The sequence below is a fragment of the Oratosquilla oratoria genome, chromosome 12 (genome assembly GCF_046742065.1).
Source record: "Oratosquilla oratoria isolate Oo_2021 chromosome 12, ASM4674206v1, whole genome shotgun sequence".
Taxonomy (NCBI): Eukaryota; Metazoa; Arthropoda; class Malacostraca; order Stomatopoda; family Squillidae; genus Oratosquilla; species Oratosquilla oratoria.
In genome coordinates, this window is record NC_134788.1 from 22366073 (window position 1) to 22392024 (window position 25952).

The window sequence follows — 25952 nt, forward strand, 5'->3', positions numbered from 1 at the left end:
ATTCCTTAAAGACCCGCGACTCAAACTCTCGTCCTTGGTCTGAGTGCAGTTCCCCTGGGACTCCATAGCGCACGAACACCTCCTCCACAAGGAACTGAGCTACAGTCTCTGCCTCGTGGTTAGGCAGAGCACAGACTTCCGGCCACTTCGTGAAGTAGTCCATAACCACGCACAAGTACTTGTTTCCTCTCTCTGTGCACGGAAAAGGGCCGGCTATATCCACAGCCAGGCGTTCCATCGGCGCCCCGGTGTGGTATAACTGCAGGGAGGCACGAGTCTTGTGGGCGGGGCCTCTCTTTGCGGCGCACACACGACAAGTTTTGCACCACTCCTGCACGTCTAATCGCATGCCCAACCAGTACACTCGCTGCCTCAACTTTTCGAGAGTGCGTTTCACTCCCAGGTGGCCGCTGGTATTACCCTCGTGCATCTCTTTCAGCAGCTCCTGTCGCCGAGAGCATGGCACTACTACCAGCCAGCTTACCTCTCCTGTTCGTGCGTGCGTCCAACGCCGGTGTAGGATTCCCCCTCGCAGACTCAGTGCCTCCCACTGGTCAACAAGGCCTTTGGTAGCAGGACTCTCGGGTGATACTGTCTCTTTGGGAGGCCTTTCACTGCTGGCCTCTAACCACCCAATCACCAGAGACAGGTCAGAATCCTCTCGTTGGTCCCTCTTCCACTTCTCGTCTGCCTCGGTGGTGCTGTGAGCGACGGTTAATTTCCGCACAGCCACCTCAGACTCTCGTCGTGAGCAATGCACACACTCGGGTGGGCAGGGACGGCGACTTAAGCTGTCGGCGTTGTTATGCACCCGGCCAGGTCGGTGCTCGATCTCATAGTTGTACTGCTCCAGTTTTCCAATCCACCTGGCCAGCTGTCCTTCCGGTTCCTTCATCGTCTTCAACCATCTCAAGGCGGCATGATCCGTTCGAATGGTGAAGCGCGTACCATACAGGTAGTGATGGAAGTGAGCGAGTGCTTTCATCACCGCTGCCAACTCCTTCCGTGTGACGCAGTAGTTCCTTTCTGCCTTGTTAAACTTAGCACTGTAGTAACTCACCACATACTCCGTTCCATCACGAAGCTGTGACAGCACGGCTCCCACACCCTCTTGGCTCGCGTCCGTGTCCACAATGTACGGCAAGCCCATTTGTGGGTAGGGAAGCACTGGCGCTTCCACCAACGCTCGCTTCAGTGCCACGAAAGCTTGCTGGCACTCCTCGCTCCACACAAAAGCTGCTCCCTTCCTCGTCAGATGGTGCAGTGGGGCGGCGATAGTGGCGAACCCTGCCACAAACCTCCGGTAGTACGTGCACAAGCCCAGGAAACTGCGCAGCTCCGAGACATTCTGAGGGACTGGCCATCCTTCCACAGCGGTGACCTTGAGTGAGTCCGTCCTCACACCTTCCCTTCCAACGACATGTCCCAAAAACGGCACTTCTGACTTGAATAGAGTGCACTTCTTTGGATTCAGCTTCAGGCCAGCCTTCCTCATTCGGCTGAACACTTCTGTGAGCCTAGCCAGCTCCTCCTCGAAGCTGTTTCCAAACACCAGCACGTCGTCTAGGTAGACGACTGCCGCCTTCCATTGCATACCGTCGAGTACACGTTCCATAAGACGCTCAAAGACTCCAGGGGCGTTCATGAGGCCAAAGGGCATCACGTTCCAGTGCCACAGGCCTTGCCCAATCGAGAAGGCTGTCTTCTTTTTATCCTCAGGCGCCATTTCGACTTGATGATAGCCTGACTTCAAGTCCAGCGTGGAGAACCACTGGACCCCACTGAGAGCGTCTAACGTCTCGTCGATGCGGGGGAGAGGATAAGCATCAGGGACAGTGACGGCGTTCAGCGCCCGGTAATCTACGCAGAACCTACGGCTTCCGTCCTTCTTCGTCACTAGGACTACCGGCGAGCACCACGGGCTGTCTGACCGCTCAATCACTCCCGTTGCTGCCAACTCTCGGACAAGCTTCTCCATTTCTTCTCTCTTTGCTGGTGGTACCCGACGAGGCGCCTGCTTGATGGGAGGACTATCTCTGGTATAGATGCTGTGCTGAACCAATGACGTGCGACCCAAGTCCATGTCTCCACTGCTGAACACGTCACGGTACTGTGCGAGTAATGCCTTCACTCTACTCGCCTGCTCAGCCGTCAGCTGCGTGACACTCCTCTCCGCCAAGTCTTCCAAATACTCAGGCAGGCCCTCTGGTAGGTCCTTTTGTTTCTTCTCCTCCTTCTGTGACTCCATCTTGCTGTTAGCGGTGGCGATATTGGTGGATGCGGGGCGGTGCAAGGTCGTAATAGCAGAGGTGCGAGCCACTCTTCCTTTCCGTGCTTTACCTTGGCTGGGTGACTTGACGGCCGGAGATCTCTGCCCTCTGGGTTCCCTTACCTCATACTTCGTGGCGAGCTCTCCATTAGGATTCAAAGGCACTTCATAGCCTCTCACTGACATCCTACCCTCCTGGAGATCAACACACGCCCCCACGCGATCAAGGAAATCCAACCCCAACAGGCATTCATCTTCCATCTCCGCCACAAGTACAGGCAGGCGTTCAGTCACCCTGCCTACAGCCAGATTCACCCACACCGGTCCCTTCACCGGTACACAGTCTCCTGTAACACCGCACAGTTGCTGACCCACGCCCTTCACACCACGTTCTGGTAGGACTCCCTCTCGCACGAAGGTCCTCTCTGCCCCCGTATCCACTACCATCTCCACTTGGCGTCCATTGATACTCCCTGTCACCTTGATGGCGTCGGACGCCGCCACCTGACGACACCTTAGTTGGCTTGGGGCGCCCGAGTGCTCTGCTGGGAAGGTGCCCCGGCCCCCAGCTGCTTCAAGTTTCCCGCCGACGGCGTCACCCCCTTGGGCTGGCGGCACTCAGGGGAACTGTGTCCTCGTATTCCACAATTCCAGCAGCAGGGCTCGAACACCGGTCGCATTCCGTCCTCCAGCGACCGTGCCCTCCTCTTGCAGTCGTGCTTTTTGTGACCTACCTGACCACAGTCGAAGCACGATCCTTTGAAAGGCTTGGAGCTCACCTTCCCACCAGGTTGAGATGGTTTGCTACTTGCCTGCGCACGCCTGGCCCAAGCACGGCTCGGACGCTTCCACGCGTCGCTGGGAGGGGGAGCAGCAGGGCTGACGCTCATGAGAAAGGCTTCAAACTCCGCTGCCCTTGCCAAAGCCTCTCTCACGTTCTTGGGCGCAGCCTGCTTCACGTGGATCTGTAACTGCCTATCGTGAAGAGCGTCCACGAAGCAGTCCTTGGCCAACATGTCCACGGTGTCCTCCGTGGCCATGGGGTAAGCGCCCCTCACTAGCGCTTCCACGTCCTGCGCTAGTAAGGGAAGGGCCTCGTCCTTCCCTCGCCTCCTCGTCTTCAGTTGAGCCCGGAACACCTCCGGTTGCCGCCTCCTGCCGAAACGACGCCGGAGAGCCCCAGCCACACTGTCGTAACATCGCAGTTGAGCGGGGGTTAAGTGCTCCAGTACTTCCAACGCCTGCCCTTTCAGCACACTCACCAGCTGAAAGGCCTTCTCTTCCTGTGACCACCTATGACGAGCTGCAACCACATCGTACTGTGCCTGGTACGCGTCCCAAGACACCTTCCCGTCATATTCAATCACCTTCCTCTCTTTCTCGTACCGCGTGACTTCACCACCTCCACAGGCCCCTCGGGGTTGCAGTTCACTTGAACGACTCCCCAGACGTCTCCCTGTGAGGTCGTCCCCTGGGTTCACGTGGCAACATTCGCCCCTCGGCTGTAGAGACGCCGGTGGTGGCGAGAGGCTACGAGGAGGTGAGGGTGGTGGGGTGATTGTGCTCACCGCTACGCGACGCTCAGCAAAATTGCACCATGTCACGGTATCGAGATTGGCTGCAATCTCCCCATTCTCCTGTCTCACCAAAACCGCCTCCAGTGTCGATACCCTGTCAAGACACGTCTGCATGTGCTCACGGTACCTCTCTTCTATTGCTTTCATCTCCTCCTTAACCTCTTCTTTCACTGCCACCACCTCCTCCTTAACCTCTTCCTTCACACGGTGGTACACGTCGTCAGTATACTGGTTAGCACGTGTTTCTAACGATCCCATGTTCTCCCCCATTATAGCCCTCAGTTCCTCTTTCACTTCAGTCATGACCTGTTTTTGTTGATCCATTTGAATCGCAAGCATATCTGCCATGACCTGTTGTTGATGTTTCAACATCTCGGCCACTGAGTGTTGTGCCAAGAGCAACACTGACTGAGGAGATACATGTTCAGTAGCCTCTCGGTGCAACACCGTGTCCTCACATTCAATCGACGCCATGACACTCGACTCCTGCTTTCCCTCAATTTCTATGTCTTTACCATCAATTTCTATGTCTTTACCATCAATTTCTATGTCTTTATTATCACCGGTGACATCCATGATCACTTGAGTCACTTATCACTTCAATATCAAACCACTTATCACTTCGATATCGTCACTTATCACTTCAACCTGATCCCGCTTCTGACGCCATTTGTTACGTACTCGCATGTACATTAACTCCCCTTTTTCTATTGCACATGGGCCGTGATCATGGAATCACGAGTTAAAGACAAGTTCACGCCTACAATTGTCCGGATCAGGGAAAGGCAGGAGTTCAGTCTTCTCTTGTTTATTCTGCTTAGCGAACATGAGGATTTTACACGTGTATTCAGCACCAGTGCTAGGCTTACTCTCTCTATGCGAGGTATGGCGAGCGACGCCGGGACCCCCCCCCCTGGCGTCCCCCCATGCATACCCTCGCTACATACCCCCTTGCTTATGCTTCGACTCTCCGATTCACGCATCACTTACACGCATACCAACCATCCAGGCACACTATGCAACATTCATACATGCAATTTCGCCACAGTATACAGTCGTAAGCTCCTTCCGAGGAATATAAGTTTCATTTGAAAATATCGTCATTATAATAATTTACCAGATGTAGTTAAGAAAAGTGAGAATATAAGGCAGTTTTAGAAAAATAGAATATTTTTATTCCGTGGGGATCTCGCCGTTAAGGAGTCGAAAAAAAAAAAGAATAACAGAAACGCAGAAACTCGGTGATTATCAATAACTGCTACTAAATGTTGATAAGAAAGACGTATTGAAAAAATATAGTATTACTAGATTGGCTCTGTACCTGAAACGCAATAAACTTAATAGGAAATATAGATTATATGCAGAAAATTTAAAACGGGATTTGAAAAAAAGGGGGCACGCATCAATAAATAGTGGGAAGGACAAAGTACATGAGTATGCATGGCAGATATTATGATTTTTTTTTTTTTTTTATGTGGGAAGACATAGAGGGCAAGAGAAGCAAATGGAACAAGATCAATTAAAGATACAGTTAAAATTTTAGAAGTAAAAGAATTACCAAATAGAATAAAAACGAAAGACCATTAAAATTACAGAAATAGAAAAATAGTGGACTGAAAAATATACAGAGAATGGGAAACAAATAAAAAGGGCATGCTATGACAATAAACGAATCCGTTACGGTAGAAAACGAAACACCAGGAAGAAGAGCAAAGATGAAGAAGACGTGAAAGAACTTAATTATTCACAGCCAGGAACATAGATGTAAATTAGTTGGAAGGGTATATTTGTAATAAAGGGAAACTGTAATATTATAACATTTCTAAATGAGAAATAATATCAGTGGTACAGGAGATCCATATGTTTCGACTATCATTCTGCTGAAGAGTACTACAGATGGTACTTCTGTTATGATTTCTCCGATAGTGGGTTTCAAGTTTACACTAAGTTGCATGAAAATTGCCAATCGAAAAAGTAAAATAGAATAGTGAATGAAGAAAATTGAGTATAGATGATATAAATAAACAAAAGATGTAAAACAAAAACGAAGCGCGTTATAGACAGTTAGGGGATTATATAGGATATCGTTTGTATAGACATACTGCTACAAAAGTACAACACCTCGCAATGAAAAGGATTGTAGCTAGATTCATGAATTACTGTTGTTTTCAACGGGATCTACAGGAAGTAATCGAACTTCCTCAGGTAACATAAGGTATTGCTAATTGTAATTAACACTGAAAGTTTCTGATGGAGATATTGGGTTGCAAGAAACATTGAAACTTGGAATATTTCTGAGATCAAGAAGAGCGATAAAAATTGTAAACACATTAAAAAAGATAATAACTAGGTGGTTGTCAGGCAAGTGTCTTAGATTCTGATTACACTAGCCAACAAAATTTATTAAAGTATCTGTTCCACAAGCAAAAGGAGATGAGCTTCATAGATTTTTTCTACTAATTTCAAATATGTTTTCAGAATTGTTCTATCAGGCATATTTTTTCTGTGATAGCATATTAGTTTTTAAACAATTATAACTAATAAATGAGGCTCATATTTCAATGAAACTTACCTTTTAAATGTAGGAATTTATGATTTTCAAGTGTATTTTGTGTCCTACAGTAATCAGCCAACATTGAAGAGCTCCACTTTCATTGATGCTGGGTTTCCTTGTTTTGTTCAGAACATCCTGGTAAAGCCTTTCAACATGCTCATCATCACTGATGGTGCTAAGAGTTGCAGGGAAAAAGTCCAAGTGACACACCTATGCGATATAGCAATAGAAAAATAATTGTTAATTTTGTAAATTATAATACATCAATGTAATATATGATTTGGTGGAAATCAATAACAAAAAAGTTGCTAAAACCTATTTTATAATGAACGAAGTCACTGCGGTTGAATATGTCATGTTTGTTTTGATAGGTGCTGGGGTTGAAGAAACGAAGGATGATAAATTAGTCTATTCTAACTTAACCTAACCTAACCAATGTTTAGGAATAGTAATTCAGTACCTCAAATTCTAAAGATCATCCGGGTCGTTGTCATGGATGCAGACGGCCTGATTATTATTGTACCTTGGGCAGTTAACAGATCACGGCAGAACCCCATCTTCTTTCATAAAGTCTTTGTAACATTGCTTATTAACGTCACCTGGAGTTGGAGAACAGCTGGTCTACAATATGAAGCCGTTGTCTGATAGTGACTGGACTGGCATGGCATCCATACCATATCCTATTGGCTTCATTTGTTAGTAAATTTGCTTGTAGCAAGGTTTTTTGTTTTTTATTTCCACCAAGAAAATTGCATATAATGTTCATGTATTATATTTAAAAAATTAATCTTTAATTTCCTAATGCTATATCTCATTATGTGTGTGTGTGTATATATGTGTATGTATGTGTGTATATTTGTGTGTATGTATTTATCATACTAACATGTAACAAAAATTAATAAATAAAATAAAAAAATCCTTAAAGGGAGAGCAACTCCCCATAAGCTTTGCTTCTCGCTCTCCCTTTTCAACAACTGATTTTGTAAAAATTTTGTATATATGTATGTATAAATTGTATTTTATATTGTTGAATAAACCTTAACTAACTAACTATCTATATCGCGAAGGTGTGCACAACTAAAATAATACAAAAAAAAATTGCTACAAGCAAATCTACTAACGAACAAAGTCACTAGGATATGATACAGGTGCCATGCTATCGTCTGTCCAGTCCAGTCACTGTCAATAAGACTATGGCTTTCACATTGTGGATTGGGTGTTCTCCAACTCCAGGTGACAATAATAAGTGCTGTTACAAAGACAATAGGGCTTCCTTGGACATTATGAGAGAACACGGGTTCTGCTGTCGTCTATTAATTGCCCAAGGCACAATAATAATCTGGCCGTCAACATCCGTGACGACGACGACCCAGATGATCTTTAGAATTTGAGGTACCGAATTACTAAATATAGGCTAGGTTAGGTTAGAATCGACGAATTTGTCATCCTTTCATTTCTTTGACCCCAGCATCTATCTAAACAAACATGGCGTATCAACTGCCATGACTTTGTTAGTAGTTTAGTTTTAGCAACTTTTTTGTTATTTATTTCTGCCAATAAAATTGCATATTATGTTGAAGTATTATACATACATATACCAAGGCTTTTTCCCCCTTACAGGGGTGGTAGCCAAAATCATTCCCACCCATTCCATCCCTGAATACACTCCACACCCCTCCACCCTCCCTCTTATCTTAGCACCTCCCGGATGACGGGTCATCCCTGCACCTTGTCCACTGCCCTGAGTCAGAAGAAGTGTTGCAAGACACAGCACATCCACAGCAAGGCCGCTTCATTAAATCGGCGACCCCCCCTCTCCGTCCCCCCATGCATAAAAAGAGAAGACGGGGAGAAATCCCTTCGGGCTGTGTCAAATTTTGCTCACACATACTACCTCACCCCCCATCCCCTTGCCCATTCCACCTCATGCATCACAACATCATCCATATACAACCATTCTCCATTCACCCGTCTTCTGTCCTCTCCCGTCCTTCCTCAACAGACATTCCCCTCTTCCCCAAACTCCCCTTCCCCTCATGTTCACTCCCTCCACATCTGCCTTTCATACCTCTTTTAATAGTCTTTCTTCACTCATTCTTTCCATGTGTCCAAACTATCCTAATACTCTTTCATCAACCCCATCTCCCAACTCCCTTTCCACCCCCCATTCTCCTCCTTACCTCCTCATTTCTCACTCTATCTAGCCTAGTAACCCCCATCGTACTTCTCAGACACCTCATCTCAAATACATTAAAAATCCTCTCTTCCTCTCTTATGTTCCATGTTTCTGCCCCATACAGTGCTGTTGGCACAATCACTCCTTCATACAGTCTCCTCTTAGCATCCATTCCCAAATGTCTATTCCTCATTACACTTTTTAATCCACCAAGGCATTTACTCGCTTCTCTCAATCTACATTCTACCTCCACCTTTTCCTGCCACATTTGCACCCAAGTATCTAAAACTATCCACTTCCTCCAGTCTCTCTCCCTTAATGCTCACTTCCAGTCTACTGCCACTTTCACCCCTTGTACATCTCACCACCTTTTACCCACATTTATCTTTAGCTTTCTTCTATCACATAGTCTCCCAAACTCTGCCACCAACTTTCTCAATCCCTCCTCCGATCCTGCCACAAGCGTAGTGTCGTCTGCAAACAACAGCTGGCTCACCTCCCACTTTTCTCCATTTTCTTTAACCATCTCCAATTCCTGACCCACTACCCTTGCATTTACCTCTCACACTACCCCATCCATGTATAAGTTGAACAGCCAGGGCGACATAACGCATCCTTGACGAAGTCCCACCTTTACCTCGAACCGCTCACTCTCTCCATTTCTAATCCTGACACAAGCTCTACTACTCTCATAAAAACTCTTGACAGCCTCTAGAAGCTTTCCTCCTATCCCATATATCTGCATAACCTCCCACAGTGCCTTTCTGTCTACCCTATCGTAAGCCTTTTCCAGATCCATAAAAGCCCAAAAAACATCCTCTTTCCTATAGCTTTCTCACATATTTTTCTTACCACAAAGATCTGATCTACACAACCTCTACCCGTCCTAAATCCACACTGTTCCTCACCAATTACTCCCTCTGTTCCTCTCCTAATCCTCTCAATCAAGATCCTCCCATAAGCCTTCCCAACTACACTTAACAAGCTAATCCCTCTGAAACTACTACATTCACACTTGTCCCCTTTTCCCTTGTAAAGTGGAACTATACAAGCACTCCTCCAGTCCTCCGGCACTCTACCCTCTCTCCAGCAAACATTAATTAACCTCACCATCCAGTCCACCATCACTGTACCTCCTTTTTTTAAACATTCTGCATGGCATCCATCCAAACCAGGTGCCTTACCTGCTTTCATCATCTTAACAACTGCCTTCACTTCATCCTTATTTCTCCTCCATTTTCCTCACTCATCACAGTCATTTTCCTAGCACCTCCCACTGCAACTATCTTTCCCTCCCTATCCTCCTTCACATTTAGCAACTCCCTAAAATATTCTGCCTTCTCCTCCATTATCATCTCTCCATCTGCACCTTTTACCTTTTCTTCTCTACTTGATTCGCCTCCTCTTCCTCTTTTAATTTCTTTCCAAAACATCTTTTTATTACTTTCAAAAGTTTCTGTCATACTCTTACCCCACTTCACATCTGCTCTCCTCTTTGCCTCCTTTACCTTATGCTTTACTTCTCTTTTCTTTTCTTTGTACCTCTCATGTGACTCCCTCGTCCTATTTTGTAGCCAAACTGTGAAAGCTTGCTTCTTCTCTTCTACAACCTTCTTTGTTTCCTCATCCCACCATTCACTACCCTTCCTTCTATTTCCTCCTGTCCTTCTTGTTCCACACACCATCCTTGCACATTTTGTGACTCCCTCCTTGAACCATCCCCATTCCTCCTCCACACCTAACTCTACTCTATCCTTCACTCCCTCCCACTCCTCCTTCAGCTTCTTCTTGTACTCCTCCTTTTCCTTTTCATTTAAAGAGTTCACTCTAAGCACCTCCCTACCTTTTGTCCCTTTCCTCTTTCTCCATCTATCCTCCTCTCTCAACTTACCTTCTACCAAAAAATTATCTGATATTCCCCCACCCTCTCCCCTTAGCACATGTACATCCTTAACTCTTCCTATCATAATCCTATTTACCACTACATAATCCATTAACGCTCTATCTACCACACTTCCATCCACCACCCTCTCCCATGTTCCAAAACACTGTATTTGCTATCATCAACTCTCTCTCTAGACACATTTCCACCATTAACTCCCCACTACGATTCTTTCCTGGAACTCCACATTTCCCAACCACTCCATCAATTGGACCATTTCCTACCCTAGCATTAAGGTCTCCCAGTACTATTACATTGACATTTCTTCCTAAATCCTCTATGCACTCATTTAAATCTTATCCAAAAGGCCTCCCTTTCAAAGGCTTACAAAGGCGGAGCGTGCCGACAGGAGACCTGTATCCCCAAGGGTGTAGGCGACTGTGAAACACTGGTTGTCACTTTGTTCCACTTTAATCACTTATTGTCACTATACAATTAAGTTCTAAATCAATAGTATTTATCACATCTTCCCTGTCACTTGCTGTACATAATAACACATCGACCGACCTCCGCTGCTTGTCCCGTGCGGCTCGGTTTCGTTCAGCAAACTGCTGAAGAAGCACAATCGTTTGGTTACTAGCAATCGTACTTGTACAGTTTTTAGTGGGAGTATTCAGTCTCCCACAATATGCTCAGCTGGTACTTAAGTATTATTACATTTCTATTTATATATTATAATATTTCCCGAGGGGAAAGAGCTCGTTATTATGGGGTAGTTCTGTAATGTAATGTGTTGGTGGTTGATTGCACTTATGAGTGTGTGTTCGTGTGTGTGTGTGTTGCTTGATCCTCGTGATGTTTAGCTCGGCAATTTCTTGGCAGGAAATGGATGGCGCCAATAAGTCCAGAGTGTGGTTGGGGTAGTTGGGAGGAGGGGTGTGTGGGTCATATGACTGACTGATACTCACATGTGTATGGGACGTATACAGACCTTTTGATCCATATCTAGGTCGGATGCGAAAAAAAAATCATATTAATAATATAAATAAAAACTATAATAATCTAAATAACATACGCACTTACAAAGACCCACATCTCCTCTCCCAGTTTCACCTTCATCCACATTAACCTTGAAGAAACCTCCTTCCACTCCACTACACGTTTACCTATCTCTTCACTTACTAGAATAGCCACCCCTTCCCTCCCTCGCCCTCTCTTCATTCCTGATATCCTCCCACTTACACCCCCAAACTTACACTCACCCTTCCCTTTCAACTTAGTTTCACTCAAAGCCAACACATCCATCATTCTTCTCACAAATATACTACCTATCTCTTCCCTTTTACTCTCATCTGTACCACATCCACGCACATTAAAAGACCCAAACCTTAGGGTGCTGATCCAAAAACTCCCAGACCCTCTTATGCCTTCACTTTTTTGTTTAGGAATGTCCCCTGTGGGGCTACAAGGAGAAGGATGCGTAGTCCCAATCCCTGTCCCTTTCTTCTCGCCTCTTACGATCCAAGTGGTGGCAGTATACTTTTCCCCCACCACAGAAAATGAATACTCAGAGAAATGGTACAGGACAGCAACAAGGGGTTGGGGTACAGCATAACAGAGGGACAGTCGTAGTATAAAAGTATTATAATTTACAAAATTAATGATTGATATTCTATTGCTATATTGCATAGGTGTGCACAACTAAAAATTTACCCAAGTGACGGTCTAGAAAGTGGAATTTTAGGCTCATATTGCATCCCAAGGCCTTGTAGGACGTCAGTAGATCTTTTACAATTTCAGAATGGTTATTTGCTTTTTGATTCCCCCAAAAATCTGCACAAACTTTCTTAAATGACAGCCATACAGCTTTTTCAAGATCATTTAGCTTTTCATCAAAATTCAGGTCCCCAATCCGCTCCCTAATCTGTGGAGTATGGTCCAACAAAAATACCATCGTTGATTTTTGTGTCACTTACACTAGGAAACTTATTTTTCAAATATGTGAATCCACACCTTCTTTTCATAATATTTTTTCTTATCTCTACTGTCCCACTCACAGAGAAAGAAACAAAAATTTGTGTAACCCAGCTTCATTCCAAGTAGAAATGACACAAGTCTTAGTCCCATAAAATTTATTGTTTCAGGTCTCTCAACCAAGAACTTTACTATTCATTGGGTATCTGTGTAAACAAAATGGTAAAATTCTTCCTTTTGGGTATGGGATGACCTGTGTATAAGGAGATTTGTGTATGAAATGTCCTTACTCCCAATATTACATGTTCAAAACAGTCAAATATAAATAATAAACAGAATCACCTGTTTGGATTGAATGTGTCAAGTATTAAAAATGACAGATTTTTGCATCTCTTACAGGACAACAATGTAACCATTTATATTTCATTGGCAAAGGTACCAACAGATTCCATATTATAACACATCATTCAATAGAAACCTGATTTGATGTGAGTCATGTGTTGCTCTCACCAAAGTTATCTCCGATTATGATGAATACAGAAGAAAAATATTTCTAAAGTGAGCTTTACAGTACAACTTTCTCAGAAAAGAGTGATCTCAAAAAACGAGAAATGACCCACATAGGAGAGAAGCCTTTCCACTGCGACCAGTGTAATGCAACTTTCTCAGGAAAGAGTGGTCTGAAATATCACTTGATGACCCACACAGGAGAGAAGCCTTTCCAGTGTGACCAATGTGATGCAGCTTTCATAGGAAAGAGTGACCTTAATAGGCATTTGACGACCCACACAAAAGAGAAGCCTTTCCATTGTGAAGAGTGTAATGCAGGTTTCAAGCAAAAGTATCAACTCAAAAGACACATGATGAACCACACAGGAGAAAAGCCTTTTAAGTGTGGTCTATGTGATGCAGCATTCTCAGGAAGGAATGATCTTGATAGACATGTGTTGTCCCACACTGGAGAGAAGCCTTTCCAATGTGACATTTGCACTGCAGCATTTACACGAAAGAGTTATTTAAAAAATCATATGATGAACCACACAGGAAACAAACCTTTCCCATGTAACCAATGCAGTGCAGCTTTTGTACGAAAGGTTGATCTCAAATATCATGTCATGATACACACGGGAGAGAAACCTTTTCAGTGCGACCTTTGCAGTGCAGCTTTCTCGCAAAAGCATAAACTTAAGAGTCATATTAGGGCCCACACAGGGGAGAAACCTTTCCGATGCGACTTTTGTGATGCAGCTTTTCGAGAAAAGAGTAAGCTTGAAAGACATGTAATGACACATACAGGAGAGAAGCCTTTCCAGTGTGAGCAGTGTGATGCAGCTTTTTCACAAAAATGTGCTCTTGAATATCACATGATGACTCACACAGGAGAGAAGCCTTTCAAGTGTGACTATTGCGGTGTAGCTTTCTCAGATAAGAGAGGTCTCAAAAGGCATGGAATGACCCACACAGGAGAGAAGCCTTTCCAGTGTGACCAATGCAGTGCGTCTTTCTCAGGAAAAACTGGTCTCAAATATCATGTGATGACCCACACAGGGGAAAAGCCTTTCCAGTGTGACCTGTGTAGTGCAGCTTTCACAAGAAAGGGTGCTCTCCAAAGGCATTTAGTTACCCACACTGGAGAGAGACCGTTTCCCTGTCATTTGTGTGATGCAGCTTTCAGACAAAATTCTGACCTCAAAGAACATATGATGACACACTCAGGAAAGAAGCCTTTGAAATGTGGCCTGTGTGATGCAGCTTTTGCAGGAAAACGAAATTTGAAGAGGCATGTGATGACCCATTCAGGAGAGAAGGCTTTCCAGTGTGACCTTTGTGTGGAAGCTTTCATACGGAAAAGTGATCTAAAAAATCATATAATGATCCACTCAGGAGAGAAACCTTTCCAGTGTGACCTGTGTAGCGCAGCTTTTATACGTAAAGGTGATCTCAAATATCACATGATGACCCACACGGGAGAGAAGCCTTTCCATTGTCAATTTTGCAATGCAACTTTTTCACGAAAGTATAATCTGAAATGTCATGAAATGTTACACACAGGAAAGAAACCTTTTAAGTGCAGCCTGTGTGATGCAGCCTTTCCTGGAATGAGTAATCTCAAAAGACATGCATTGACACACACAGAAGAGAAGCCCTCCTAGTGTGACCATCAAAAAGAGAGAGATATCAAGGGTACAGAAGAACTCGTACAGGTGAGTAACCTGTCACATATGAACTGTATCATGTAGATTTCTTTAGGAAGAGTATTACCAGTACAGATGTGATGACCTATACCTGAAAGAAACCTGGAACACAAGCTTTACTCTCAGATTATCGTGGTTAAGATTGCAATTTAACTTCAGACAGAACTATATGGTAAATAAGAAATGAGTTGATTTTTATATTTTTTAACTAGGAATCGTACAATTTATGTTACTATTCATTTTTAGTCATCTAAAATATGAGTTGGGCAAGATTAAGCCATTAAACTCCGATGACAAGATTCCTTGTCATTTGGTCAAATAAAACAAAAAATCATAAAACACCAAAATGTTTGATCAAACATCACCAGAAAAATATGACGTCAGTCCTCGCTTCGTGAAGCGAGGACTGACGTTATATTTTTCTGGTGCTGTTTGATCAAACATTTTGGTGTTTTATGATTTTTTGTTTTATTTGACCAAATGACAAGGAATCTTGTCATTGGAGTTTAATGGGTTAAGCGTATTGTATTCTAAATCTTTACTGGGCAGATTGTAGCATTTGCCTGACAGTTACAATTAGCTGTATTAATATCATTTATGAATGAAAAGATGAGATATATTAGCTTTTGCAAAGCAGTATTATTTAATTGCACAAAAAGGATTAATAGATTCTTTTATATACTTTGAATTATTTACTTTTCTGTGTACATCAGAAATATATATTTGCATTTTGAGTGTTAGGTATGTGTATGATGTCAACAAAGGTTGAGTTTCTGTACTATTTAGGAATCATATGTGAGGAAGTATTTATTTGAGTGTTTAGCTGTGACAGGGTTATTATCTTTGCCCTATGTGCTTGCTCAACTAAAGAAAGTAGCAGACATGTGTAGTTGATTTGAGCTCAGATCTACTGTATGCAAAACCCAGAAGATATACTGCCTCATACCTAAATCTTCCTACTTTCAAAGTACAGTAGGTGTGATGTGTAAAGAATTGTGGATGTAATTAAGTAGACATAACAATTATGCAACTTCAAAGTTGTTATATATGAGAGATGTTTTAATAAGTTCTAGAAAACTATTGGAGTGGTCTTGGGTAATTGACAAGGATAAGAAAATGCAATGTTTAATCACTTCGGTATGATGACTCCTACGTAGGCGTCATGAGACGTGAGGGGGTACACGAGGATGCCGGCATAGGCGTCTTGATTATATTTTTGTAGTTGTACACGAGTTACCACCAGAATCTGTAAACTGGTTTGGTCACATTTTCTGTGTTTATTATTACTCAGAGTAAAAGAGAACGAGTAATACAGCAATGACTTTATATTTTATGATGCGAGTAGTGTGATACATCATTCATATGGCAGCCGGTGTTGCGCACAAGAATTTTACTCGTACTGAAGTGGTTAAGGTCAATGACATCTATGGTAATTTTGAGGGACTGAAATTTAAGCTTGAATCCAATATATTATGCATAGACTGGAACATCGTTTGATATGTACAAGAACAAAAATAAGTATTGCTGTGAGTTTTGCTAATGGGAAAGAAAAAATGCAGCCCTACAGTGGCCGGCAGCAATCCTTGGGCTCTTCCACAGATCTGTCTTGGAGGAGTGGATTGTTGTCTGTGTGACTTTATGTATCTCCAGCAGAAAGCAGTAGGAGAGGGGGAGTAGTTGCCTGTGGTCAGCTTTCTATGTGTGAAAAGGTGTAAGAGGTATAGTTGAAACTGATGGATATTGAACTTGGTGTGGAAAGTTATTGTCAGCCCATCAGGGCTGCACTTCATGATGAGAAGGGATTGGTAGGTTTTGAAAATGGACAACTCTGCTGTCCATGCAGGACCACCACTAAGAGCTGTCACTGGGCCTTCTGTAATATATATATATATATATATATATATATATATATATATATATATATATATATATATATATATATATATGTATATATATATATATAAATTAGTTGATGAATGAATACTGAGAAAATAAAACTGTTAAACTACACCTCAGAATACAAGTACAGGATATGTTGGTCTCAAAGAGTTGCTATTGTAGTTAGTACCCATCAAATAGCAGTGGTTGTACATTACTTTATCATTATAGACGGGTTCTTGTGTGACATCATTACAAAATGTAAACAAGGTGCGGGGTACCCATGTAGTCGAGAAACCTCTTTATTGTTGACATCACAAAGGTATACAGTTTGCACACCAGTTTTGACGGCTTATTTTCTCAAAACACGCCGCAAACGTGTTGTGCAGTTGGCTGCACGTATAGAAAAAATGGGGAGAAGGAATAGCCATTTTATATGCCAGAAGGATCAATGCCGTTCAGTAAGTGAAGAAGACAGGATTGGGGTTGGGAGTCTACAATTGATCAGTGTGTGTGTGTGGGGTGGGATTCTAGAACGTAGTGTAGTTGAGGTGGGGACTCTACAATTGATCAGTGTGTATGGATTCTACAGTTGACCCAATTTTTCTTAACGATTCGTCGAAATCGTATGCTATGTATAGAAATAATCATTTAATGGTATAGATGAGTAGAGGGACAACAGTTAGATTTTTACTTTAGGCTACATAACCACTATCTAATTTATCACAGAAGCACTTTCAGCTGGGTGCCATGATTGATTCAGAATAAATTCATATTAATGCCAAACAGACCTGAAATATAATGTTCACCGCAGAGAAACATTTGATATCTGGATATTGAGTATTTCACTTCTGATACTCAACAATCAAGCTTTTCCTATTATTTAATTGAAACATATATCTTTTATGGTACTGTAAGTACATCTGTGTCTATATTGTAAACTACCATCCCTCCCAAGCGACATGAGCATCATGACGCAAAATACTTGTAAAAAGGATTAATTTTAATTTTTTTATGGCTTTCTATTTGAAAGCTGAATGCACCTTCATAATCGTTGTAAACTTCGATTATAAGTAAAGATGTGTATAAACTGATGTTTTCTTTTCCTTGACTTCAACTACATATTTATTTAGTTCCTTACCACCATCATGAACATTAGGATATGAATAGTCTCCAAGAATACCTTGAAAACTAATCAGCTGCTGAAAATATTTACTACTTAACCCATTCAACTCCGATGACAAGATGTCTTGTCATTTGGTCAAATAAAACAAAAAATCATAAAACACCAAAATGTTTGATCAAACACCAGAAAAATATGACGTCAATCCTCGCTTCGCTCGCAGCGAAGCGAGGACTGACGTCATATTTTTCTGGTGTTTGATCAAACATTTTGGTGTTTTATGATTTTTTGTTTTATTTGACCAAATGACAAGACATCTTGTCATCGGAGTTGAATGGGTTAATGAACCACTTTGACACTAGATTGACTAATTCCAGATGTTTGGTAAAAGGACAATAAATATCTTGAGTGAATTATTTGCAAAGAAGAGTATGTGGATCAGGGATGTAATGACATATCAGGAGTATATACTACAAAATCTCATATTTTGCTATAGTCTACAAAAGTTAAATATACATGTAGTGGTGCTCTTGATGCAGATACCAAAATGTTGATTTACCACCCTCTAAGAAATGGCCACCTAGGAGTAATCCCCCCACCCCCATCACCCTTGCTGAATACTCAGAAATAAGTATTAGTCAATTAATCAATCACACTATTGCCCCAGGTCTTTCTTGTAGGGGAACCATGTTTCCAAGGTAATTGACAACATCCACTAGATTAATCCATTCAACTCTGATGATAAGATTCTTGTCATTTGGCCAAATAAGATATCGTACAACACCCGCCCGTCTGCCCCCCCCCCTCGCACCGCCACTGAATCAATTCTACTGACCTTCAAACCCAACCTGGGGAAAAGCAGGCTACTCAGGCCCCACCTGTGGCTTATCAGGAACGCGCTCTACACGCTCGCCGGTGGTGGCGAGGCGCGATATCTCCGTTGCTGCTGCCGGCCGACCTCTTCATTGACGTCGGCAGACGGGTTTACACAGTCCGCCTGCCCCCCCCCCCCCCCCCCACCCCCCCCCCAACCGCCACTGGATCAACTCTACAGGATTTTAAACCCAACCTGGGGAAAAGCAGGCTACTCAGGCCCCACCTGTGGCTTATCAGGAATGCGCTCTACACGCGGGAAGTGAACTCTACTCACCGTAAGATACACACACACACACCTCTCACGAACATAGCCACACCACACGCACAAACATCTACACTTACTTTTTCTTCGACTAAAATTCGCTTCCTTTCCAACTTTCTCTTATACTACATCTCATTTCAGTTTACCTCTCACTAAAGATTTTTCCGTTTTTCCACCTTTACTACTACGCCTCCTATCATTTTCAAACTTTTGTTGGTGACCCTAATCCTACTCCCAGCGTCGGCGCCGCCGTCCAAGCTCCCAGTCCATTTTTCCCGAGCCACGACCACAAACTGACCCAAATCGCTCGCTAATTCGCCCGGTGGCAATAGACCTCTTCTATACGCTACTATCTTTTCATTTTCTTACAGACATTCTTCCCCTCCCACAGAAACCGATCCCGCGCAAGCGGGTGGTCTTTCCTAGGAATTCAGAATTCAGATTTGTGATCAAGACCCTAAGGGTCGTAACGTCAGACATTAAAATCTCCCTACTGACGTCATATTTTTCTGGTGTTTGATCAAACATTTTGGTGTTTTATAATTTTTTGTTTTATTTGGCCAAATGACAAGAATCTTGTCATCGGAGTTTAATTGGTTAACCATATTTTGTAAATATATGATTTTAGAGGAAATACATTATATAGATTTGGGGTTCGATAGTGACCTGACGTTTGAGAACATCAGTTAGGTTCGTAAAAAAAAAGTAACGGTGGTATTCTTTAAAAAATATATTTCCCTATGTATATCATTTATAAATCCTTAAAAAAGAATTAGTTTCTTATATAAATATTTCCCTTCCAAGGATTTATATAAGGATTTTTTTTTTAAGAATACAGTCGTAGGTTCCTTCCGAGGAATATAAGTTTCATTTGAAAACATCGTCATTGTAATAATTTACCAGATATCGTTAAGAAAAGTGAGAATATAAGGCAGTTTTAGAAAAATAGAATATTTTTATTCCGTGGGGATCTCGCCGTTAAGGAGTCGAACAAAAGAAAATAACAAAACGCAGAAACTCGGCGAATATCAATAACTGCAACTAAATGTTGACAGGAAAGACGTATGAATTATAGTATTACTAGATTGACTCTACCTGAAACGCAATAAACTTAATAGGAAATATAGATTATATGCAGAAAATTTAAAACGGGATTTGAAAAAATGGGGCACGCATCAATTAGTGGGAAGGCCAAAGTACATATGTATGCATGTCAGATATGATTTTTTATGTGGGAATACATAGAGGACAAGAAAAGCAAATGGAACAAGATCAATTAAAGATACTGTAGTGACGTGATGCATCCTACGACCCGTCACACACTGATCAAAGAAATCTTCTGAACTAGCCTTTCCAAGTTCCTGTAGTTGGCAAGCGTAGTTCGCAAGGGTGTCCCTGCCAGCCAGCGGTCAGCCAATCAGGAACTTGGAAAGCTCCTCACGTTCCCGCCAGCCTCCCTTAAAAGGTCGGCGTTTCGCCGAGATGGGCAGAACAGTACCGACCAGCACACACAACAACATCTCCTCGTCCAATCTTCTAGCCGTCCCATCGAGCCTCGCCGTCATCATCTGCTACCGCCTCGCTGACGTTAGGCTCCACGTCCAGCTACAACCATAAGCTCCACTAAGCTGTGGCCTTAGTCCGAGCTTCACCTATATTTCTCATGTGACACTTCTAGTGTCGCACCTTGTGGCTAATTACCAAAAGAAAGAGATTAGATATTTTGTGTTGATTTTCATTTGTCCTGCCGTTGTTCCGAACTAAAACTACTACAATACAGTTAAAATTTTGGAAGTAAAAGAATTACCAAATACAATAAAAACGAAAGACCACTAAAATTAAAGAAGAAATAGAAAAATAGTGGACTGAAAATTATAGAGAATGGGAAACAGAAATAAAAAAGGGCATACTATGACAAACGAATCTGTTACAGTAGAAAACGAAACGCCAGGAAGAAGAGCAATGCAAATTGTGTAGTAAAGATGAGGGAGACGTGAAAGAACTTCATTAATCGCTGCCAGGAACAGAGATGTAAAATAGTTGGAAGGATATATTTGTAATAAAGGGAAACTGTAATATTATAACACATTTCTAAATGTACACTCTAAACCCACTATCGGAGAAATAATATCAGAAGTACAGGAGATCCATATATTTCGACTATCATTCGACTGAAGAATGCTACAGATGCTTCTGATAATATTTCTCCGATAGTGGGTTTAAAGTGTACACTAAGTTGCATGAAAATTGCCAATCGAAAAAGTAAAATAGAATAGTGAATAGAGAAAATTGAGTATAGATGATATGAATAAACAAGATATAAAACAAAAACGAAGCGCGTTATAGATGGGATTATATAGGATATCGTTGATATAGACATACCGCTACAAAAGTACAACACCACGCAATGAAAAGGATTGTAGCTAGATTAATGAATTAGTGTTATTTTCAACGGGATCTACAGGAAGTAATCGAAGAAATAGGTCTTGAAGTTTCATTTAGTACTTAAGTAATTTAACCTACATCCAGAAACTTCCTCAGATAACATAAGGTATTGCTAATTGTAATTAACACTGAAAGTTTCTGATGGAGATATTGGGTTGCAAGAAACATTGAAACTTGGAATATTTCCGAGATCAAGAAGAGCGATAAAAATTGTAAACACATTAAAAAATAATAATCACTAGGTGGTTGTCAAGCAAGTGTCTTAGATTCAGATTACACTAGTCAACAAAATTTATTAAAGTATCTGTCCCACAAGCAAAAGATGAACTTTATAGATTTTTTCTGCTAATTTCAAATGTTTTCAGAATTGTTCTATCAGGCATATTTTCATATGATAGCATATTAGTTTTTAAACAATGATAACTAATAAATTAGGCTCATATTTTAATGAAACTTACCTTTTAATTGTAGGAATTTATGATTTTCAAGTGTATTTTGTGTCCTACAGTAATCAGCCAACATTTGAAGAGCTCCACTTTCATTGATGCTGGGTTTCCTTGTTCAGAACATGGTTAAGCCTTTCACCATGCTCATCATCACTGATGGTGCAGATTTGCAGGGAAAAAGTCCAAGTGATGGTGAAAGTTTAGGTGTGCACACCTATGCGATACAGCAATAGAAAATTAATTGTTAATTTTGTAAATTATAATACATCAATGTAATATATGATTTAGTGGAAATCAATAACAAAAAAGTTGCTAAAACCTATTTTATAATGAACAAAGTCACTGCGGTTGAATATGTCATGTTTGTTTTGATAGGTGCTGGGGTTGAAGAAATGAAGGATGATGAATTAGTCTATTCTAACTTAACCTAAGCAAACCTATGTATCCTAACCAATATAACCTAACCAATGTTTAGGAATAGTAATTCAGTACCTCAAATTCTAAAGATCATCCGGATCATTGTCATGGATGCCTGATTATTATTGTACCTTGTACCATCACTTATTAATGTCACCTGGAGTTGGAGAACACCTGGTCCACAATATGAAGCCGTTGTCTGATAGTGACTGGACTGGCATGGCATCCAAACCATAACCTAGCAGCTTCGATCATTAATAAATTTGCTTGTAGCAAGGTTTTTTTGTTTTTTATTTCCACCAAGAAAATTGCATATTACATTCATGTATTATAATTTACAAAATTAATATTTAATTTTCAAATGCTATACTGCGTAGCTGTGCACAAATAAAATAATAAAAAAAAAAACTTGCTACGAGCAAATCTTCTAACGAACAAAGTCAGTAGGATATGATACAGATGCCCTGCTATCGTCTGTCCAGTCCAGTCACTGTCAATAAACTATGGCTTTCACATTGTGGACTAGGTATTCTCCAACTCCAGGTGACATTGATAAGTGCTGTTACAAAGATAGTAGGGGTTCCTTGGACTTACGAGAGAACACAAGGTTCTGCCATCGTCTGTTAATTGCCTAAGGTACAATTATAATCAGGCCATCAGCATCTGTGACGATGATGACGACCTGGATGATCTTTAGAATTTGAGGTACTGAATTACTTAAAATTGGTTAGGTTAGAATCGACAAATATGTCATCCTTTCATTTCTTTGACCCCAGCATCTATCTAAACAAACATGGCACATCAACTGCCATGACTTTGTTAGTTGTTTAGTTTTAGCAACTTTTTTTGTTATTGATTTCTGCCAAGAAAAACATATATTATGTTGCTGTATTATAATTTACAAAATTAATGATTGATATTCTATTGCTATATTGCATAGGTGTGCACAACTAAAAATTTACCCAAGTGACGGTCTAGAAAGTGGAATTTTAGGCTCATATTGCATCCCAAGGCCTTGTAGGACGTCAGTAGATCTTTTACAATTTCAGAATGGTTATTTGCTTTTTGATTCCCCCAAAAATCTGCACAAACTTTCTTAAATGACAGCTATACAGCTTTTTCAAGATCATTTAGCTCTTCATCAAAATTCAGGTCCCCAATCAGCTCCCTAATCTGTGGAGCGTGGTCCAACAAAAATACCATCATTGATTTTTGTGTCACTTACACTAGGAAACTTATTTTTCAAATATGTGAATCCACACCTTTTCATAATATTTTTTCTTATCTCTACTGTCCCACTCACAGAGAAAGAAACAAAAATTTGTGTAACCCAGCTGTATTCCAAGTAGAAATGACACAAGTCTTTTAGTCCCATAGAATTTATTGTTTTAGGTTTCTCTTTACAGTCTCTCAACCAAGAACTTTACTATTCATTGGGTATCTGTGTAAACAAAATGGTAAACTTCTTCCTTTTGGGTATGGGATGACCTGTGTATAAGGAGATTTGTGTATGAAATGTCCTTACTCCCAATATTACATGTTCAAAACAGTCAAATATAATAAACAGAATCACCTGTTTGGATTGAATGTGTCAAGTATTAAAAATGACAGATTTTTGCATCTCTTACAGGACAACAATGTAACCATTTATATTTCACTGGCAAAGGTACCAACAGATTCCCTATTATAACACATCATTCAATAGAAACCTGATTTGATGTGAGTCATGTGTTGCTCTCTCCAAAGTTATCTCCGATTATGATGAACACAGAAGAAAACTATTTCTAAAGTGAGCTTTACAGTACAACTTTCTCAGAAAAGAGTGATCTCAAAAAACGAGAAATGACCCACATAGGAGAGAAGCCTTTCCACTGCGACCAGTGTAATGCAACTTTCTCAGGAAAGAGTGGTCTGAAATATCACTTGATGACCCACACAGGAGAGAAGCCTTTCCAGTGTGACCAATGTGATGCAGCTTTCGTAGGAAAGAGTGACCTTAATAGGCATTTGACGACCCACACTAAAGAGAAGCCTTTCCATTGTGAAGAGTGTAATGCAGGTTTCAAGCAAAAGTATCAACTCAAAAGACACATGATGAACCACACAGGAGAAAAGCCTTTTAAGTGTGGTCTATGTGATGTAGCATTCTCAGGAAGGAATGATCTTGATAGACATGTGTTGTCACACACTGGAGAGAAGCCTTTCCAATGTGACATTTGCACTGCAACATTTACACGAAAGAGTTATTTAAAAAATCATATGATGAACCACACAGGAAACAAGCCTTTCCCATGTAACCAATGCAGTGCAGCTTTTGTACGAAAGGTTGATCTCAAATATCATGTCATGATACATACAGGAGAGAAACCTTTTCAGTGCGACCTTTGCAGTGCAGCTTTCTCACAAAGACGTAAACTCAGAAGTCATATGATGGTCCACACGGGGGAGAAGCCTTTCCATTGTGATTTTTGTGATGCAGCTTTTCGAGAAAAGAGTAAGCTTGAAAGACATGTAATGACACATACAGGAGAGAAGCCTTTCCAATGTGAGCAGTGTGATGCAGCTTTTTCACGTAAAGGTGCTCTTGAATATCACATGATGACCCACACGGGAGAGAAGCCTTTCAAGTGTGACTATTGCGGTGTAGCTTTCTCAGACAAGAGAGGTCTCAAAAGGCATGCAATGACCCACACAGGAGAGAAGCCTTTCCAGTGTGACCAATGCAGTGCGTCTTTCTCAGGAAAAACTGGTCTCAAATATCATGTGATGACCCACACAGGGGAAAAGCCTTTCCAGTGTGACCTGTGTAGTGCAGCTTTCACAAGAAAGGGTGCTCTCCAAAGGCATGTAGTTACCCACACCGGAGAGAAACCTTTTCCCTGTCATTTGTGTGATGCAGCTTTCAGACAAAATTCTGACCTCAAAGAACATATGATGACACACTCAGGAAAGAAGCCTTTGAAATGTGGCCTGTGTGATGCAGCTTTTACAGGAAAACGAGATTTGAAGAGGCATGTGATGACCCATTCAGGAGAGAAGGCTTTCCAGTGTGACCTTTGTGTTGAAGCTTTCATACGGAAAAGTGATCTAAAAAATCATATAATGATCCACTCAGGAGAGAAACCTTTCCAGTGTGACCTGTGTAGCGCAGCTTTTATACGTAAAGGTGATCTCAAATCTCATATGATGACCCACACAGGAGAGAAGCCTTTCCAGTGTAACTTTTGCAATGCAACTTTTTCACGAAAGTATAATCTGAAATGTCATGAAATGTTGCACACAGGAAAGAAACCTTTTCAGTGCAGCCTGTGTGATGCAGCCTTTCCTGGAATGAGTAGTCTCAAAAGACATGCGTTGACACACACAGGAAAGAAGCCCTCCTAGTGTGACCGTAAAAGGTTATTATCTTTGCCCCTATGTGCTTGCTGAACTAAAGAAAGTAGCAGACATGTGTAGTTGATTTGAGCTCAGATCTACTGTATGCAAAACCCAGAAGATATACTGCCTCATACCTAAATCTTCCTACTTTCAAAGTAGGTGTGATGTGTAAAGAATTGTGGATGTAATTAAGTAGACATAACAATTATGCAGCTTCAAAGTTGTTATATATGAGAGATGTTTTAATAAGTTCTAGAAAACTATTGGAGTGGTTTTGGGTAATTGACAAGGATAAGAAAATGCAATGTTTAATCACTTCGGTATGATGACTCCTACGTAGGCGTCATGAGACGTGAGGGGGTACACGAGGATGCCGGCATAGGCGTCTTGATTATATTTTTGTAGTTGTACACGAGTTACCACCAGAATCTGTAAACTGGTTTGGTCACATTTTCTGTGTTTATTATTACTCAGAGTAAAAGAGAATGAGTAATACAGCA

General features: G+C 41.6%; 3 protein-coding genes across 5 annotated transcripts; 2 read left to right on the plus strand and 1 right to left on the minus strand.

The window, feature by feature from the left end:
• Positions 1 to 2784: 2784 nt before the first annotated feature.
• LOC143031087 (uncharacterized) lies at positions 2785 to 4882 on the minus strand. Its single transcript, XM_076194501.1, has 2 exons — positions 4027 to 4882; positions 2785 to 3993 (listed from the first exon to the last, which is right to left on the minus strand). Exons 1-2 carry the CDS (start codon positions 4420 to 4422, stop codon positions 2785 to 2787), a joined length of 1605 nt encoding a protein of 534 aa, XP_076050616.1. The 5' UTR covers positions 4423 to 4882.
• A 931-nt stretch (positions 4883 to 5813) lies between these two features.
• LOC143031088 (uncharacterized) lies at positions 5814 to 17581 on the plus strand. Of its 3 annotated transcripts, none has more exons than XM_076194503.1 (2): positions 5814 to 6061; positions 12832 to 17581. In XM_076194503.1, exon 2 carries the CDS (start codon positions 13044 to 13046, stop codon positions 14583 to 14585), a length of 1542 nt encoding a protein of 513 aa, XP_076050618.1. In that variant the 5' UTR covers positions 5814 to 6061; positions 12832 to 13043; the 3' UTR covers positions 14586 to 17581. The 3 variants fall into 3 exon arrangements, with proteins under 3 accessions (XP_076050618.1, XP_076050620.1, XP_076050619.1); XM_076194505.1 differs by having other exon boundaries at positions 12868 to 17581; XM_076194504.1 differs by having other exon boundaries at positions 5814 to 6051.
• A 3566-nt stretch (positions 17582 to 21147) lies between these two features.
• On the plus strand, positions 21148 to 25463 carry LOC143031089 (uncharacterized). Its single transcript, XM_076194506.1, has 2 exons — positions 21148 to 21317; positions 23705 to 25463. Exon 2 carries the CDS (start codon positions 23917 to 23919, stop codon positions 25456 to 25458), a length of 1542 nt encoding a protein of 513 aa, XP_076050621.1. The 5' UTR covers positions 21148 to 21317; positions 23705 to 23916; the 3' UTR covers positions 25459 to 25463.
• Positions 25464 to 25952: the final 489 nt, after the last annotated feature.

Coding starts and splice junctions, on each gene's coding strand:
- LOC143031087 (XM_076194501.1), bottom strand. CDS start 4,422: ATGGATGTCACCGGTGATAATAAAGACATAGAAATTGATGGTAAAGAC. Junction 3,994..4,026: donor AGGAAGAGGTTAAGGAGGAG/GTGGTGGCAGTG, acceptor GTTAAGGAGGAG/ATGAAAGCAATAGAAGAGAG.
- LOC143031088 (XM_076194503.1), top strand. CDS start 13,044: ATGACCCACATAGGAGAGAAGCCTTTCCACTGCGACCAGTGTAATGCA.
- LOC143031089 (XM_076194506.1), top strand. CDS start 23,917: ATGACCCACATAGGAGAGAAGCCTTTCCACTGCGACCAGTGTAATGCA.